This window comes from Hemiscyllium ocellatum, chromosome 36 (assembly GCF_020745735.1).
Source record: "Hemiscyllium ocellatum isolate sHemOce1 chromosome 36, sHemOce1.pat.X.cur, whole genome shotgun sequence".
NCBI lineage: Eukaryota > Metazoa > Chordata > Chondrichthyes > Orectolobiformes > Hemiscylliidae > Hemiscyllium > Hemiscyllium ocellatum.
In genome coordinates, this window is record NC_083436.1 from 17257694 (window position 1) to 17271797 (window position 14104).

Here is a 14104-nt window from a genome sequence, read left to right on the forward strand (position 1 = left end):
AATTAGTCTTCCTAATGGCCGATGGTTGTTTTTGGGAATAGCTGAATGACTCAGACCTGAAATTTGAAATTCTCTACTTAGTTCATTGAATTCAGTCAGAAGGAGGACCCCAGCTGATTTAATCGGTTATACCTCTACGACTGAGGTGTAAATCAGTTCAGCTGTAATTCCTAATCAGCAACTCCTTATGAATACATCTGTAGCTAAAAACAGAATCCGATTTTGCTATTTACCTCCTGATATTGTATAACTTGCTAATGTTCTTGTTATGCTCACACACATATATTGCCTAATTTTGAAAGGAGAATAATCAGAGAAAAGAAACTTGACTGACAAGTGTGTAATTCATCATAAACAATATTATTTTCTCTGTAATTTGTGCCATCAACTTATGCTGAGATAGCAGATCAATCTTTAGCCAAATTAAAGGACAAATGGATCAAGAATTGAGCTATCACCTGGTTACTAAGGGGGAAAAAGCTTTATCATCCTGTTTTAAAGAATGACAGATACATTCATCACAAAATTCAAACCTGTTACTAAACATTGTTAATATATATTTCCACAGACTGAACAGTTTGTACATGCTTTCGAAGACCAGTTGCTGAGAAGTGCCCTGTTAGCTTTACATAAGGCTCGTCCAAGCTACATCAACAAAAGACAACCCAATCCCACCCATGATCCAGACGGCAGTGAACAACAGTGTGAAAACAGTGAACGCAGGTCCAGCAAAGATTCAATTCCTCACCATGCTGAATATGACGAGGAAGATTGGGCAAGTAATATTTAGAGGAATTTTGCATTCTACCAGCTGATGTATTAACCATACATATACTTACATCTTGATAGTGTGTGATAAATATCATGTAATCAGATTGCATCTGATATTACTATAGTATCAAATGATACTATGTAATCACACTTCAGTTCAAATCATGTTGCTTTTGTGGACAATGGCAAAGCAATGGTACTCACTACTATCCTAAACAAAACTGTGCACAAAGATCTAGTGATGCCCGTGCTGTAAACTTGCCCTTCTTGAACAGAGGATAAATTTGGTTCCAGGTTGAGAGGCATTTCCGGTCGTGCAGCAAAGACGCTGAATATTGAAGTATTCTCTCAGGTGGCATCCCAGGAAGTTAACATTTTATCCTTCGTTTTTATTTTAAGTTTTCAGACAGGGAAATAAATAATTATAATTGAATTTAGAAGAAGCCAAAGTGAAACATCAATATGAACAAATTTTGAAAAATATTTATATGTGAAACTTTTATCATAATGGAAAGGTTGACTTCCCCAATATAAAATTAGCTTTTTAAGGCTGAGGGTCTATCCTAGTAATATTTATGGAGTTGCTACTTTGTTAAAAGTTGTTATATCTTAATTGACAGTGTTAACTTTTTAAAGACCATGCAATGAGGTGAACACTGCAAAATTGTGAATTTAGTGATCGTTTAGGGACTGCACCTCTACAAGGACTTCAACACTGCAGGAGGAACACAAAATGACAAATATCTATTTTGTCTATTTTTCCCATCAGTAGTCCAAAAATTCTGTGCCAGTATCTCATAAAGGGAGACATCTTTTCCACCTCTCACTGTTTATGGTAATATCAATTGATGGCCAATATATACCTACCTTCTAAGAACCAGAACCTCGTAAATTGGAGTACACCAGGACCTCATCAACAGGCCCAGGACTTTAATAGGCCTGATGTTTTTGGTCGTGGTGGGGTTTGGGCTTGCTGTGTTTGTGTTGAGATTGGCCTGGTGTACTCAGGCCATTCGGCAGTGGACACTATGCTAAGAACAAACGTTGGGGTCATGGGCTAGGAGCAGCACTGGGGGCTGTGGGGCCCTGGACCTGACACAAATATCAACCTGCCTAAATCAAAAGTATTTCTCTGCATACCTGAAACATTTTATTGACTATTTCTAAGTTAAATGTTAGTAACTTTTGTGTTTTCAAAGCAAGTATTGAATAATTCATACATATTCATTTTCATAGAGTACCAGTCCTTTAACACAACTGCTAAGATACAAAATCATATTGACTATACTGTATTAACAATGTGTCATAACCTTGAATTCAGTACATAAATTCTTATTACATTAATGTGACATTTCCATTTTTTATGTCATCTTGTTGCTCCTCTGAGTCAAATTGTGAACTTGTGACAAACCAAGGACAACTTTGAATTGTCAACAAGATATTAATTCGAGATTCATTTCATTTAGAACTTTACAACTAACAGGGGAAATGAGACTGGGACATAGGGAAATTATTGGAAAAAAATTTCAGGGACAAGAACTATGCACATTTCGAAGCAAATGGACTTATTACTGATAGACAGAATGGTTTTGTGCGTGGGGGTTCATAACTCACTAACTTGACCAAATTCTTTGAGGAGGTGATGAAGATAATTTTTGAGGGAAAAGCAGTTGATGTTGTCTACATGGACTTAAGTAAAGCCTTTGACAAAATCCCTCATGGGAGACTGATACAAAGGATGACATCTGAAAATGTGTTGCTGGAAAAGCGCACCAGGTCAGGCAGCATCCAAGGAACAGGAGATTCGATGTTTCGGGCATAAGCCCTTCTTCAGGCTGAAGAAGGGCTTATGCCCGAAACATCGAATCCCCTGTTCCTTGGATGCTGCTTGACCTGCTGCGCTTTTCCAGCAATACATTTTCAGCTCTGATCTCTAGCATCTGCAGACCTCACTTTCTCCACAAAGGATGACATCTCATGATATCCAGCGTGAGCTGGCAAAATGGATACAGAACTGGCTTAGTTGTAGGAGGCAGAGGCTGGCAGTGGAAAGAAGCTTTTCGGAATGGAGGGTTGTGACTAGTGGTGTTCCACAGGGATCAAAGCTGTGATCTCTGCTGTTCATAGTCTGCTTAAATAATTTGGAGGAAAATGTAGCTGATCTAATTAGATATAAAGATTGGTGGAGTTGCCAATGTGAGGAGGATGTCAGAGGATACAGCAGGATGGAGGTTAGTTGGAGGCATAGTCAGAAAAATGGCAGGTAGAGTTTAACCCAAACAAACTTTAGAAGGTCAAGTACAGGTGGAAATTAGCAGTGAATGGCAGAACCCTTAGGAGTTTTGACATGCAGAGGGATCTGAATGTGCAGTTGCACAGAACACTGAAAGTGGCAGCACAGGTAGGTAAGGTCTATGGCATGCTTGCCTACATTGAAGGTGGCGTTGAATATAAGGAAAGACAAGTTATGCTGCAGCTTTACAGAACTTCAGTTAGGTCACACTTGGAATATTGTGGACAGTTCTGGGCACCATGCTACCAGAAGGATGTGGATGCTTTGGAGAGGGTACAGAAAAGGTTTACCATGATGTTGCCTGGTGTGGGGGATTTTAGCCATGAAGTAAGGTTGGATAGACTGGGTTTGTTTTCACTGGAATGCAAGAGGTTGAGTGGTAGACTTCTGTAAAATTATGAATGGCACGAAAAGTATGAGGGGTGGAGGGTTCAATTATGAGGGGACACAGGTTCAAGGTGCAAGGGGGATGTTTAAAAGAGTTTTTGCATGGCAAATGTTTCATATGAAGGGTGGTGACTGCCTGGAACACACAGGCAGAGGAGGTGGTGGAAGCAGACACAATAGCAGCATTCAAGAAACACTTGGATGAATACATGAATACAAAGGGAATGGAGGGATATGGACTCTGTGAGTGAAGACAGTTTTAGTATGGAGGAGCAAAATGTGTCAGCGCAGGCTTGAAGGACACACGGGCCTGTTCCTGTGCTATAATGTTCTTTTTCTTTGAAACCTTGAACCTATCATGTAGATTTCTATTGAAGCCCACAGTCTTCTGACTCGCCATCTATCTTACAGTCCCCTTATAAACTTCTTTCAGGACTGATAAATTGTAAATCTCTCCGTTAAGGCAATGTTTATAGGAACTAATAAATTATTAAATTTCCTGACACGTATACAGCATGAACAGTGATAGTACAATAAATCTGTTTTTGTTTCGGATATAACTTGATTTTTTTTCTTCTAGGATAGAGTGTGGGTGAATGTGGGGAAAAGCTTGAACTGTATTATTGCAATGGTGGACCGACTGCTTGAACAAGTTGACATAGAACAACAATGTAAGGTTGAGCCTTCAGCAGTTAATCAAATCACCTCTTCAGCTTCTGGTAGGTTTCAAATCAAGCAAACCATATTACAATGAACAGGCAATTAATCTTCTGTGCATTTTACATCTACTGTGTTCAATTTACTTTTATACTGACATTTGACATGTGTGCTTTGTCATTTGTAATTGATGTTTCCTTTTCCACTTAATTGGGTAGACAACTGTGGGCTGGTAAGAGCAGGGATGGAAGACCGCAGTGTTTGTTTTAATGAAACATTTAGATTGTAAAGTTTGGCTTTCATTTCTCAGCACTTTAAATGGCGTTATGGCATCAAAATAGTGAATGCTATTCCTTTGATCTAGTCGCAGTAAGAGAAAACACAATCCCAATTTGTTATTCATCAGCATGGCCACAGTTATTGTCCTCCTAATAATGGCCATGGCAGTAATCACTTTGCCACAATGCAAGAATAAAATGCACTACAAAATAATATTTCCAAACAAAATGTTCAAGTTAACTCATGCCTTAATCACAGAAGCATCAACAAATCAACCTTAATGTGTGTCTTCTGTTTGCCTTTGTCTGAACTAATGTTCTCCCACTACTACCCTTGGAGCATGACTGTTGAAAAATTACTGTCTTTCACTGCGGAGAATACAGATAGCAATTCAGAATGACCTCCCACAGTTTGTGCAGAAAGCCTAACTTTGGACTACATCGTCATGGCATGGCGCCAGAAGTGTGGGTTAGCTGACATGCAACAGCAAGAGGAATATGGCTGTGACGGGAGGATAAATGAGGGCAAATGGGAGGACAGGAGATTCAGTTCCACAGAGACATTGCTATTCTTCTGTGATGATGCCATAGCAATTCTAATAATATAATGTAGAAAAGATAACTGGAGTGCTGTGAAAATCTTCAAGCCAGTTTCAGCACTGGAATCTGAAGTCATAGTGGCAGCAGTCTGATTGTATGGTAGCAAGCTCCTTTTAGATAAAAGAAATCGGAACTTCCATGGCCGTATCCAGAATTTGACTTCTGCATGTCTTACAATGGAAACTGAGACATCAACCATTGGTTGCATCATGGTTGCATCTACACGTGTTGTCCTCCATCTCTTGTTCTTTTACCACTGTCTGGACCAGCTAAAGTTCTTGGTATCTCAAATGGAAAAGGTGCACAGTAGAGTTGTTGCAAGGGTAATTGCAAGTCAAAGTAGGATGTAGATGCTTACACCATGTGCAGCTTATAAATCAGAAGAGATTCTGAGATGAAATGGAAGTAAGATGTAAGGAGGTGGTCTAGGTACAGAGATGCTATTACCTTTGCAAGTCACAGCCTCACTGATGGCTAATCTAAATAATATGAGCACTGCCTCCTCCATCAGGGAAAGATTTGTAACTATGCCTGGTCCCCACCTCCAGTGATGCACTATCTTCTCCTGTCACGGGACAATCATAGACTTTTAGTGATTATGGTATAAAGTTTTTGCACGATGTATCGACCATGATTGAATAGCTGATAGTATATCCAAGCTGTGAAATGTGTATGTGGGTTTTGCAACAATGCTAAATGGGTGAGGCTGAGTGAAGTTAGAACGTGAGGGACGAATTGTGATTGTTGAAGGTGAGTGAAAGAAGTCTGGTACATTTAGAAGAATTTGGACCTACTGTTGCAATTGGTGGGATGTGATCATTGAAGATGCTTTCACTGATTTTTAGATTAGATTCCTTACAGTGTGTAACGGGCCCTTCAGCCCAACAAGTCCACACCGAACCTCCAAAGAGTAGCCCACCCAGACCCATTTCCCTCTGACTAATGCACCTAAAACAATGGACAATTTAGCATGGCCAATTCACCTGACCTGCACGCTTTTAGACTGTGCGAGGAAACCGGAGCACCCTGAGGAAACCCATGCAGGCATGGGGAGCATGTGCAAATTCCACACAGACAGTCACCCAAGGCGGGAATGAAATCCAGGTCCCTGGCGCTGAGGCTTAGGTACTAACGTGAACTAATTGAACTAATGAAAGCACTGCATCCAGGTTTCTCAGCACTTAATATGTAGCATGGGTTTGGAAATGTTTGTCTTGAGAGCCTCCTGATAATCTATGGGTGCAATATGTCCTTCCTTTCCACCTCTGCTAACAAGGCAACCAGTGAAGTCTTGAGAAACATGTTCACCCTTCCTTTTGCTCAATCTTCAACATACAGTTCCAGCACCTGCTTCAACCATAAGATAAAGGAGCAGATTTAGGCCACTTGGAACATTGAGTCTATTCCACCATTTGATCATTGTTGATACATTTCTTAAATTCGTTCTTGTGCCTTCTTCCTTCAACCTTTCATCCCCTTCCTAAACAGGAACCTATCTATCTCTGTCTTAAATACACTCGATGACTTGGCCTTCACAGCCTTCTGTGGCAATGAGTTCCATGGATAAACCACCTTCAGGCTGAACTCCTATCTTTCTTCCAAAGCGTCATCACCTCCACTCTGAGACCATGCCCTTCGGTCCTTGTCTCTCCTTCTAGTGGAAACATTTCCACCTCCACTCTATCCAGACCGCTCAAAATTCTGTAAGTTTCATTGAGACCCCTCTTTTATCCTTCTAAACTTCATTGGATACAGACCCAGAGTCTTCAATCAATTCTCATATGGCAAGCACTTCATCCCTAGATTCATTCTTATACATCTCCTCTGGACACCCTCCAAAGCCAGCACATCTTTCCTTAGATAAGGGGTCAGGAACACCCCTCAATATCCCAAATGCCTCATGACCACACCATATACAGCTTCAGGAGTACATCTTTGCTTTTTTATTCTAGCCCTCTCAAAAGGAATACTAGCATTGCATTTGTTTTCCTAACTGCCAGCTGAACCTGCATGTTAACTTTGAGAGTCCTGAACAAGAACTCCTAAGTCTCTTTGTGCTTGAGATTTCTGGAATCTGTTCTCAATGTAAAATATAGTCAGTGCCTCCGTTCTTCCTAACAAGATGCATAACCAAAATTCACTTAACCTTCCAGATTAAATTTGAGTTGGGTTAGTCTTGCACAAACATGGGACCCCTGTTGAGCATCGAGTTCTCAACAGCATATCGATTGTATCTAACAATTATACAGATGATTGGGCAGTACCACATTGCTGTGCTTCCTAAGTTGGTTAGTTGTACATCACAATCCCTTTGCAAGGAAATTATATTTTCTTTCTTGAACTGATAATTGAAATGTTGTTATTTTGTTATAATACGTGCAAATTATGATGTGTCATTGTCTACTTCAGTAAAGATAATTAATTAAGAAACAACTCATCTGTGGTCATCCACGTTAAATGCCCACTCTCTTTAAATTAGCAGAAAGCTAAATATTTTGTGAATATTCTAAGAAATTGGGAATTCTGGAGTGTGGTAATAAAGAATTGATATATCATACATTAGCTGTATTAAGGGAGGTATGATAAGGAAAGGCTGCAGGATGAGTGCAATCAGGAAGATTCCCTTAATCTTGGGAGGTTGGAGTGACTTCTGGAACCAATTAAATACTGGCAGCCATTACATAGTTAGGTTCAACCAGAGAGTACAAGGAGATAGTGAAGATAGTGAATCAAAGATCGTAATCCTAAAACTGGAAGCAGGCAGGATAGTAACTCATAAGTGTGTAACGCCTTTGACATAGGTAATCATTTCCAGAGTACATCACAGAGGCATTATCAAGGAGAGGGAGACTTAGCTGGACAGATAAGTTAGCAAACAGACTGATGGCACAGTAATAGTATTTTTTAAAATCTGAGATGAATTTAGAACCAGATTATACATTCTCATAAAATGAAAGTGGTGTACATCAGATAATAAAATTCCATTGACTAATGAAGAGATCAAATCTAAACAAGCCTAAAAGGACAGTTAGAGTTAACAATAAGAATGAAAATGTAATGTAAAAAGCACATAAGTTCAGAAGGTAAAGATATGGCAATGATTTAGTATATTTTACGTTTGAGTTTCACAGATGATTTTCAAAATGGAACTAAATCTATTAGACTCGGGTATGAAACAATGATTACAAGTAACTGTTTAAAATGAATTGCTTTTGATTTAAAAAGAAGCTCAAAGTGCATATGACACTGGGTTCTGATGACATACATCCTAGGCCTTCAAAAGAAATCATGTGGGGCTTTAATGCAAAATAAGGAATGTCTGTTTGACTATTGGAGAGTCATTGATGTGCGATCATCAGTCTAAATTTTAAGTATATTGTAAATAAAACTTCCATTCTAAGTTGTTGGCAGCAACTGAGACAAAGACTTTTAAGGGAAAGCTTTTTCAGTATTTGAAACCAAATACTGTGGGTAAAGTACTGAACCATGGAATTATTTTTTAAATCCTCTCAGCAAGACTGTGCAGATAACGGTAGAGTAATGTGTCTCAATCTGTGCTGTAGACTCCTGCAGTTCCATGGTTTTATAAAGCATATGAGTTAATTTTCATTTAGACGATGATCTGAACTACTTAACATGTGTCAGTATATAGTATAGGCTGCATCCTGACCTGTATTTATTTTGGAAAATAGCATTCATGCTGAAACTTTTATTTTCCACAGGATTTGATTAAGTCAGTTGATAATTTCTTAAAATGTTTCTCATGAGGTTTTCTTTTTGCAATTTAGTTGGAGGTAGAATTCAAAAGTGGGACAAAGAACTGGGGAGCATGGGTATCTTGAAATAAGCCAGTGTTTATTGTTTTTTCTGCCTCTTTACAGTTGTTTTGCTTTTTATTTATATAAGAACAAAGCAGCATTTTTAATGTATGGTTTGCTAACACACTGTGCTGAATTTATTTTGTAAGATGACTGGTATGAAGGGCTGTACCCTCTGGTAGTTACTTTAAAGGACTGTGTCAAGGAAGTGATTGACAGAGCAAAGAAGGCCATGGTATTTGTTCTTCTTCAAGATTGTGGTTCCAATATATCTCAGGCCCTGGCATTGCATCAGAGGAGAGATGTTGTCTTCAGCCAAGCAGTAAGTGCATATTTCATCACTTCATAATGCAATACAAAGGGAATGGATTAGATGGTGTCAACCAATTTAATTATATGTTTCACATCATACAACAGGACCTCAAGCTCATAATAATCAAACATTTACTACTTACATGATCATAAGTTTCTGGATGTGACTTTCTAAAATCACTATTAACAATGATTAACAATTCACATTAATTTGCTTCTCTCCAATCATTTACCTTTCCCTCAAAGGCATTGATTTGGACTTCAGTGAATTTCCACACTCTCAGCTTTCATCTGATATCTAATTCAAAAATCTTGAATATGTAAACCAAAGCAGAGAATACCTGATTAGTAAGCAATATCACAGCGAGTTTGACTTTGTACTCCTCCTATGCACAGATGTGAACCTATTCTGATAGGAGCTACTGATAACAATTAGTTAGTACCCTGTCATACTAGTTCATCCTCTGAGCCCTGCAAACAATTGCAGCCATAGCTGAGATAGAAGAATTTCACTCAGACCTGTGATTGACAATAGGATGATGCTAGTTTATATATGATATAATATGCATTTTCCTGTTGAGCCATCAGGAAATGTATTTCAATGTTAATTTGGAATGTATGAAAGGTTCTATTGCTAGGGTTTGAGTTCACCTTTGCTAGGATATTGAGTGAATGCTCCACATTAGATGAGTAGGAAAGCATTTTGAATTTGAAAAATATTGGAGCACTTCAATAATCGATTGTCATTAATGGGATTACAGATCTCACAAGGGGTAAATTTATCATCCACTGATTCCATTGCAGACCTCTGTCAGAAAGATTTCTAAATTCCTTTGCTCTGTTGTTCTGAAAATGTATAAAACTATGAAAAATTTCTAGATAAGAATCTCTTTAAACATATAATCATGATGTACAGTGAGATTTACCTTTTGTTTTATATACAAATATGTAATTTCCTTCCTTGCTTTTAATTGTAAGGAGATCTCGGCACATTATTGCAATAAGATTTTGTTTGGGTAAAGAAAACTGAAGCACTGAATAAACAAATTTTAAAACTATACGTATTAATAAAAGACAGAGCAATAGAAAGAGTAACAGTATAATAAAGACAATAAAAACATGAGAAAAATTGCATATCAGTATGTTAATTTGCCATTATGAATCTCTATATATACCAAAACTCCCATGCTTAGGCCAATACATGGTAAGTAACATTCACAGAACACGAGTGCCAGGCAATGGCCATCTGCAACAAAGGAGTATCAACCATATCCCCTTGACATTCATTACAGTTGCGCAGCCTTTGTCTATTGACACCCTGGAACTTACCTTTCATCTTCAAACTCAACTCAACCAACCATGTAAACAAACTGTGGCTACAAAGGCAGGTTGAATACTCTTTATTTTGCAGCAAATAACTAACCAGTCTCCTAAAGCCTGTCCACCATCTACAATACACAAATTAGGAGTATGATAGCGTATTCTCCACTTGTCTGGATGGTTGCAGCTCCAACAATACCCAAGCAGGTTTACACTGACATCGAAGCAGCCCAAATGATTGGCACCACATTCATCATTTTCAACATTAATTTCCTTCACCACTCTCAGTGGCAACAGTCTGTGCTAGTTACAAGCTGCAACACTATAACTCACCAAGGACCTTCCAAACCCACAACTTCTAACTCCTACAAGAACAAAGAAGCATCATCATTTGCATGTTCCCTTGCAAGTTATACACCATCTGACTTTGAAGCTATATCACTGTTCCTTCACTGTCATTGGGTCAAAATCTTGGAATTTCCTTTCTGACATAAGTGCAGTTTTCTGTCTTTCCCAAACACTGCAGCTGTTCAAGAAGGCAGCTTGCACAGTGGTGATTGTAAAATGGTTGGCCAGGTGGACCTTGCTTAAAATATGTGTTCCCTGATTGGGGCTGTTAATCTGGTCCAATCAGGGACCCCTGGATGACAGATAAAACAGGAATGTCAGAGGTTCTGTTCACTCTGAGAAGTAGCTCTGGTATCAAGGCCTTTCCATGTGTAAATAAAGGGTCAACTTGGTGATGGGATACCAGCCTCTCTGGAATTAGTTCACCTCCTCACTTCAGACTTTGTAGTTGGCCATGTCCATTGTCATTGAAGCCCACTCCTACCCCTCATTGCCATTTTGAGTTTGTACTATTTCAGCGTCCAGCTAGTGTTCAAAAAAAACCAAGAGTGTCAGAGGTTCTGTTCACTCTGACAGCTGGCTCTGCAGGAGCTGGATCAGTGTCAAGGACTCTCTACATGTATAAATAAAGAGTGACTTGGGGACAGGATACTGGCCTCTGTGGAGTTATCTCAGTGGTGATGAGAAAAAAGCACACTCAGAAAGAAATTTACTCACAGTGATCCTCTTTGAGGTGGGAGAAACATTTCTGGCATCATGATGCTATTTAGAAAGCTTGACTCATTCAATCCTGTCATTGAAGACTGGGCCCAGTGTTATGGACCAGACTAGACCTCCCCACAATATTTTAACGAAGTAGCCTATCCCCAAACTTATTCTTATTTTAAAGGTAGATATGAAATGCCATGTTCCCGATATGATATGACTGGTTAAGCAAAATGCAATTTATTTAAAACTAGTTAAAATACAAACAAACGAAAGAGGAATTTAAAACAACTTAACCTTTGGAAAACTTAACCGAATAATAGGTACAATACCTTACTAATTAACAGTTCCAATATAGTAACATCCCATAAACACATTCCTTGTCAAAAAGGCTAATTCAGACACAGATTCTTCCATGCAGTTCTCCAATCTAGAAGGAAGACACATGAAGAGAAGATTCACGGAGTGTAGAAGCAAAGAGAAGTTCACTAAAGCTTCTCTTTTGAAACCCTAAATAGCTTCTGATGGCACTGAAAAAAATCAAAACACAGAAATCTGAATCCTTGAGAGCTGGCCATATCCTTTCAGGCTGCTTCTATCATTCTAATGCTCAAAGGAATTGAAAGGCTGAACAAGTTGCTTACTTAAGTCATCTTCAAATTGCTAGTTTGACACCTGTGCCTTACAACCTCTCTCCAAACAAAAACCAGGACAAAGTAACCATTTAAAGTGAATACATCATCACACTAGTATGTGGAAAGAATGTGTTATTTTTTCCAGAAAAATGACATTGGGGCAGATGAAAAGCAACAACTAATTCTCCTGACAACTTATGGATCCATAGATTTTTTTGGTTATTTGGAGCCTAATTTTCCCTGAAGCACCAGATGCTAAAATCTTTCAAGAGTTGATGGATTTAGTTAAGGAATATGACAACTCCAAACCACCTCAAATTCTGAGACAATATTGGTTTTACTCAGCATTTCAAGTACCAGGGGAATCCATATCAGGATTTTTGATTAGGTTAAGATGACTGGCAGAGGCGTGTTACTTTGGTTTAACCCTTAATTAGATGTAGTTATGTGAGATTAATGATGAAACGGTGCAAAAACAACTTCTAGCTGAAGCCCAAGTGGACTTCGAACTGGCACTACAACTGGCTTTATCATTGGAAATGCAACAAGTGATGCATAAGAGTGGCAGGGTACTGCGATTGAAGAGGACATCCTCACCAATTCGACTGTAAACTCTCAAACACTGCACAAGAAAATCATGCCCAGTTCCTTTACAGCCTTTCTGACTGTTCCAGAAACTGTGAAGCTTTGAAGAGACCTCCCAATCTGAGATGGACACAGCAGATGTCACCACCTCAACACTTTGAAAAAGAGAATGAATTTCTTCTGAGACACTGGGCTCAAAAGACTAGCTACTGTGCATTCCATGCTGCCCATATCAGAGGCAGTTTTGAAGGAACCTGAGCTGGTGCTAAACACCCAGAATGAGCTATAAAAAAGAACTGGCTTATCTCCTTGGACTCAGAAAGGGAGGATGTAATGATTGTAACAAAGTTAGCCAGCTGGACCTTATAGATTAAGAGTTCCCTGTTTGGTGCTGTTAACCTAGTCCAATCAGGGAGGTCTGATAAAAACAGGAGTGTCAGACACTAGCTGTTTCTGAGGGAGCTGGACTCTCCACATGTAAACAAAGCATGATTTGGTGATGAGATACCAGCCTCTCTGGAATTATTTTAGCCACCACCTTCTCAAGGCATTTAAGGATGGACAATAAGTGTTGCCCTGGCCTATAATCCCCACATCCTCTGATTGGATAAAACAGCCAGTTTGGTAAATGACTAAATACATCCTCGCTCTTTTGGCTCAGTTCATCCTGTAATCTACATTGTGGTATGGAGCCATCTAGATCAGGAAATCCTCAATCTTATAATGCAAAGAAGAAAAGTCTTTATTACATTTTATTAAAAGACTCAAAATGCTGCCTTTGCAAGAGTGAACTATAGAGAGTAGCAATTCTTTGTTTGGCAGAATTCCGCAAATATAAATGTGTTAACTGACCTGTTAATCTGTTTTAGATTAATTTTGTTGAAAAGCATGCCCAAATAATAGGAGAAATCATTGCTTTTTTGAAATAACAACTTAGAATCAAGCAGCCATAGCCCAGTTTTTATGTCTCATCTGAAGTATAACAATGCTGACAATTAAGTTGAATTTATTTTTATATTATATCCATTAGATTAGTGTAAAAGCCAGAAATCTATAATTTGTAGAATTCAATAACAGAAAAGTACTTAACTTCAATTCTTAGCACCCACCCATTTTGCGCTTACTTAGAGGCTGCCAGCCACTGTGGATTCACACCTGGAGAGATTTGTAATTGTGGAGGATGAAGTAGCTGTGAACCATTGAGATGCTGCATGGATAATGAAGTTGGTAATCCATGAACACTAATAAGGTTTGTCTGCATTGGCTGAGCTAAAATGAGTAAGAATAGCAAAGGAAGGATAATGGCGCTTAACTTTGCTCAGCAGAGAAGGTTGTTGACCTTTTCCTGCACTGCTGCGCATTCCATCTGACTCTGGAGACAGGACTGATCTGATT

General features: G+C 38.8%; 1 protein-coding gene across 4 annotated transcripts in view; it reads left to right on the forward strand.

Moving 5' to 3' along the window:
• The window catches only part of inpp4b (inositol polyphosphate-4-phosphatase type II B), a 917060-nt gene that overhangs the window by 791116 nt on the left and 111840 nt on the right, over positions 1 to 14104 (forward strand). For all 4 annotated transcript variants that reach the window (XM_060851719.1, XM_060851718.1, XM_060851720.1 and 1 more), the window contains 3 exons: positions 569 to 775; positions 4032 to 4170; positions 8954 to 9126. In XM_060851719.1, coding sequence (XP_060707702.1) covers positions 569 to 775; positions 4032 to 4170; positions 8954 to 9126 — 519 coding nt within the window. The remainder of the gene's footprint in view (positions 1 to 568; positions 776 to 4031; positions 4171 to 8953; positions 9127 to 14104) is intronic.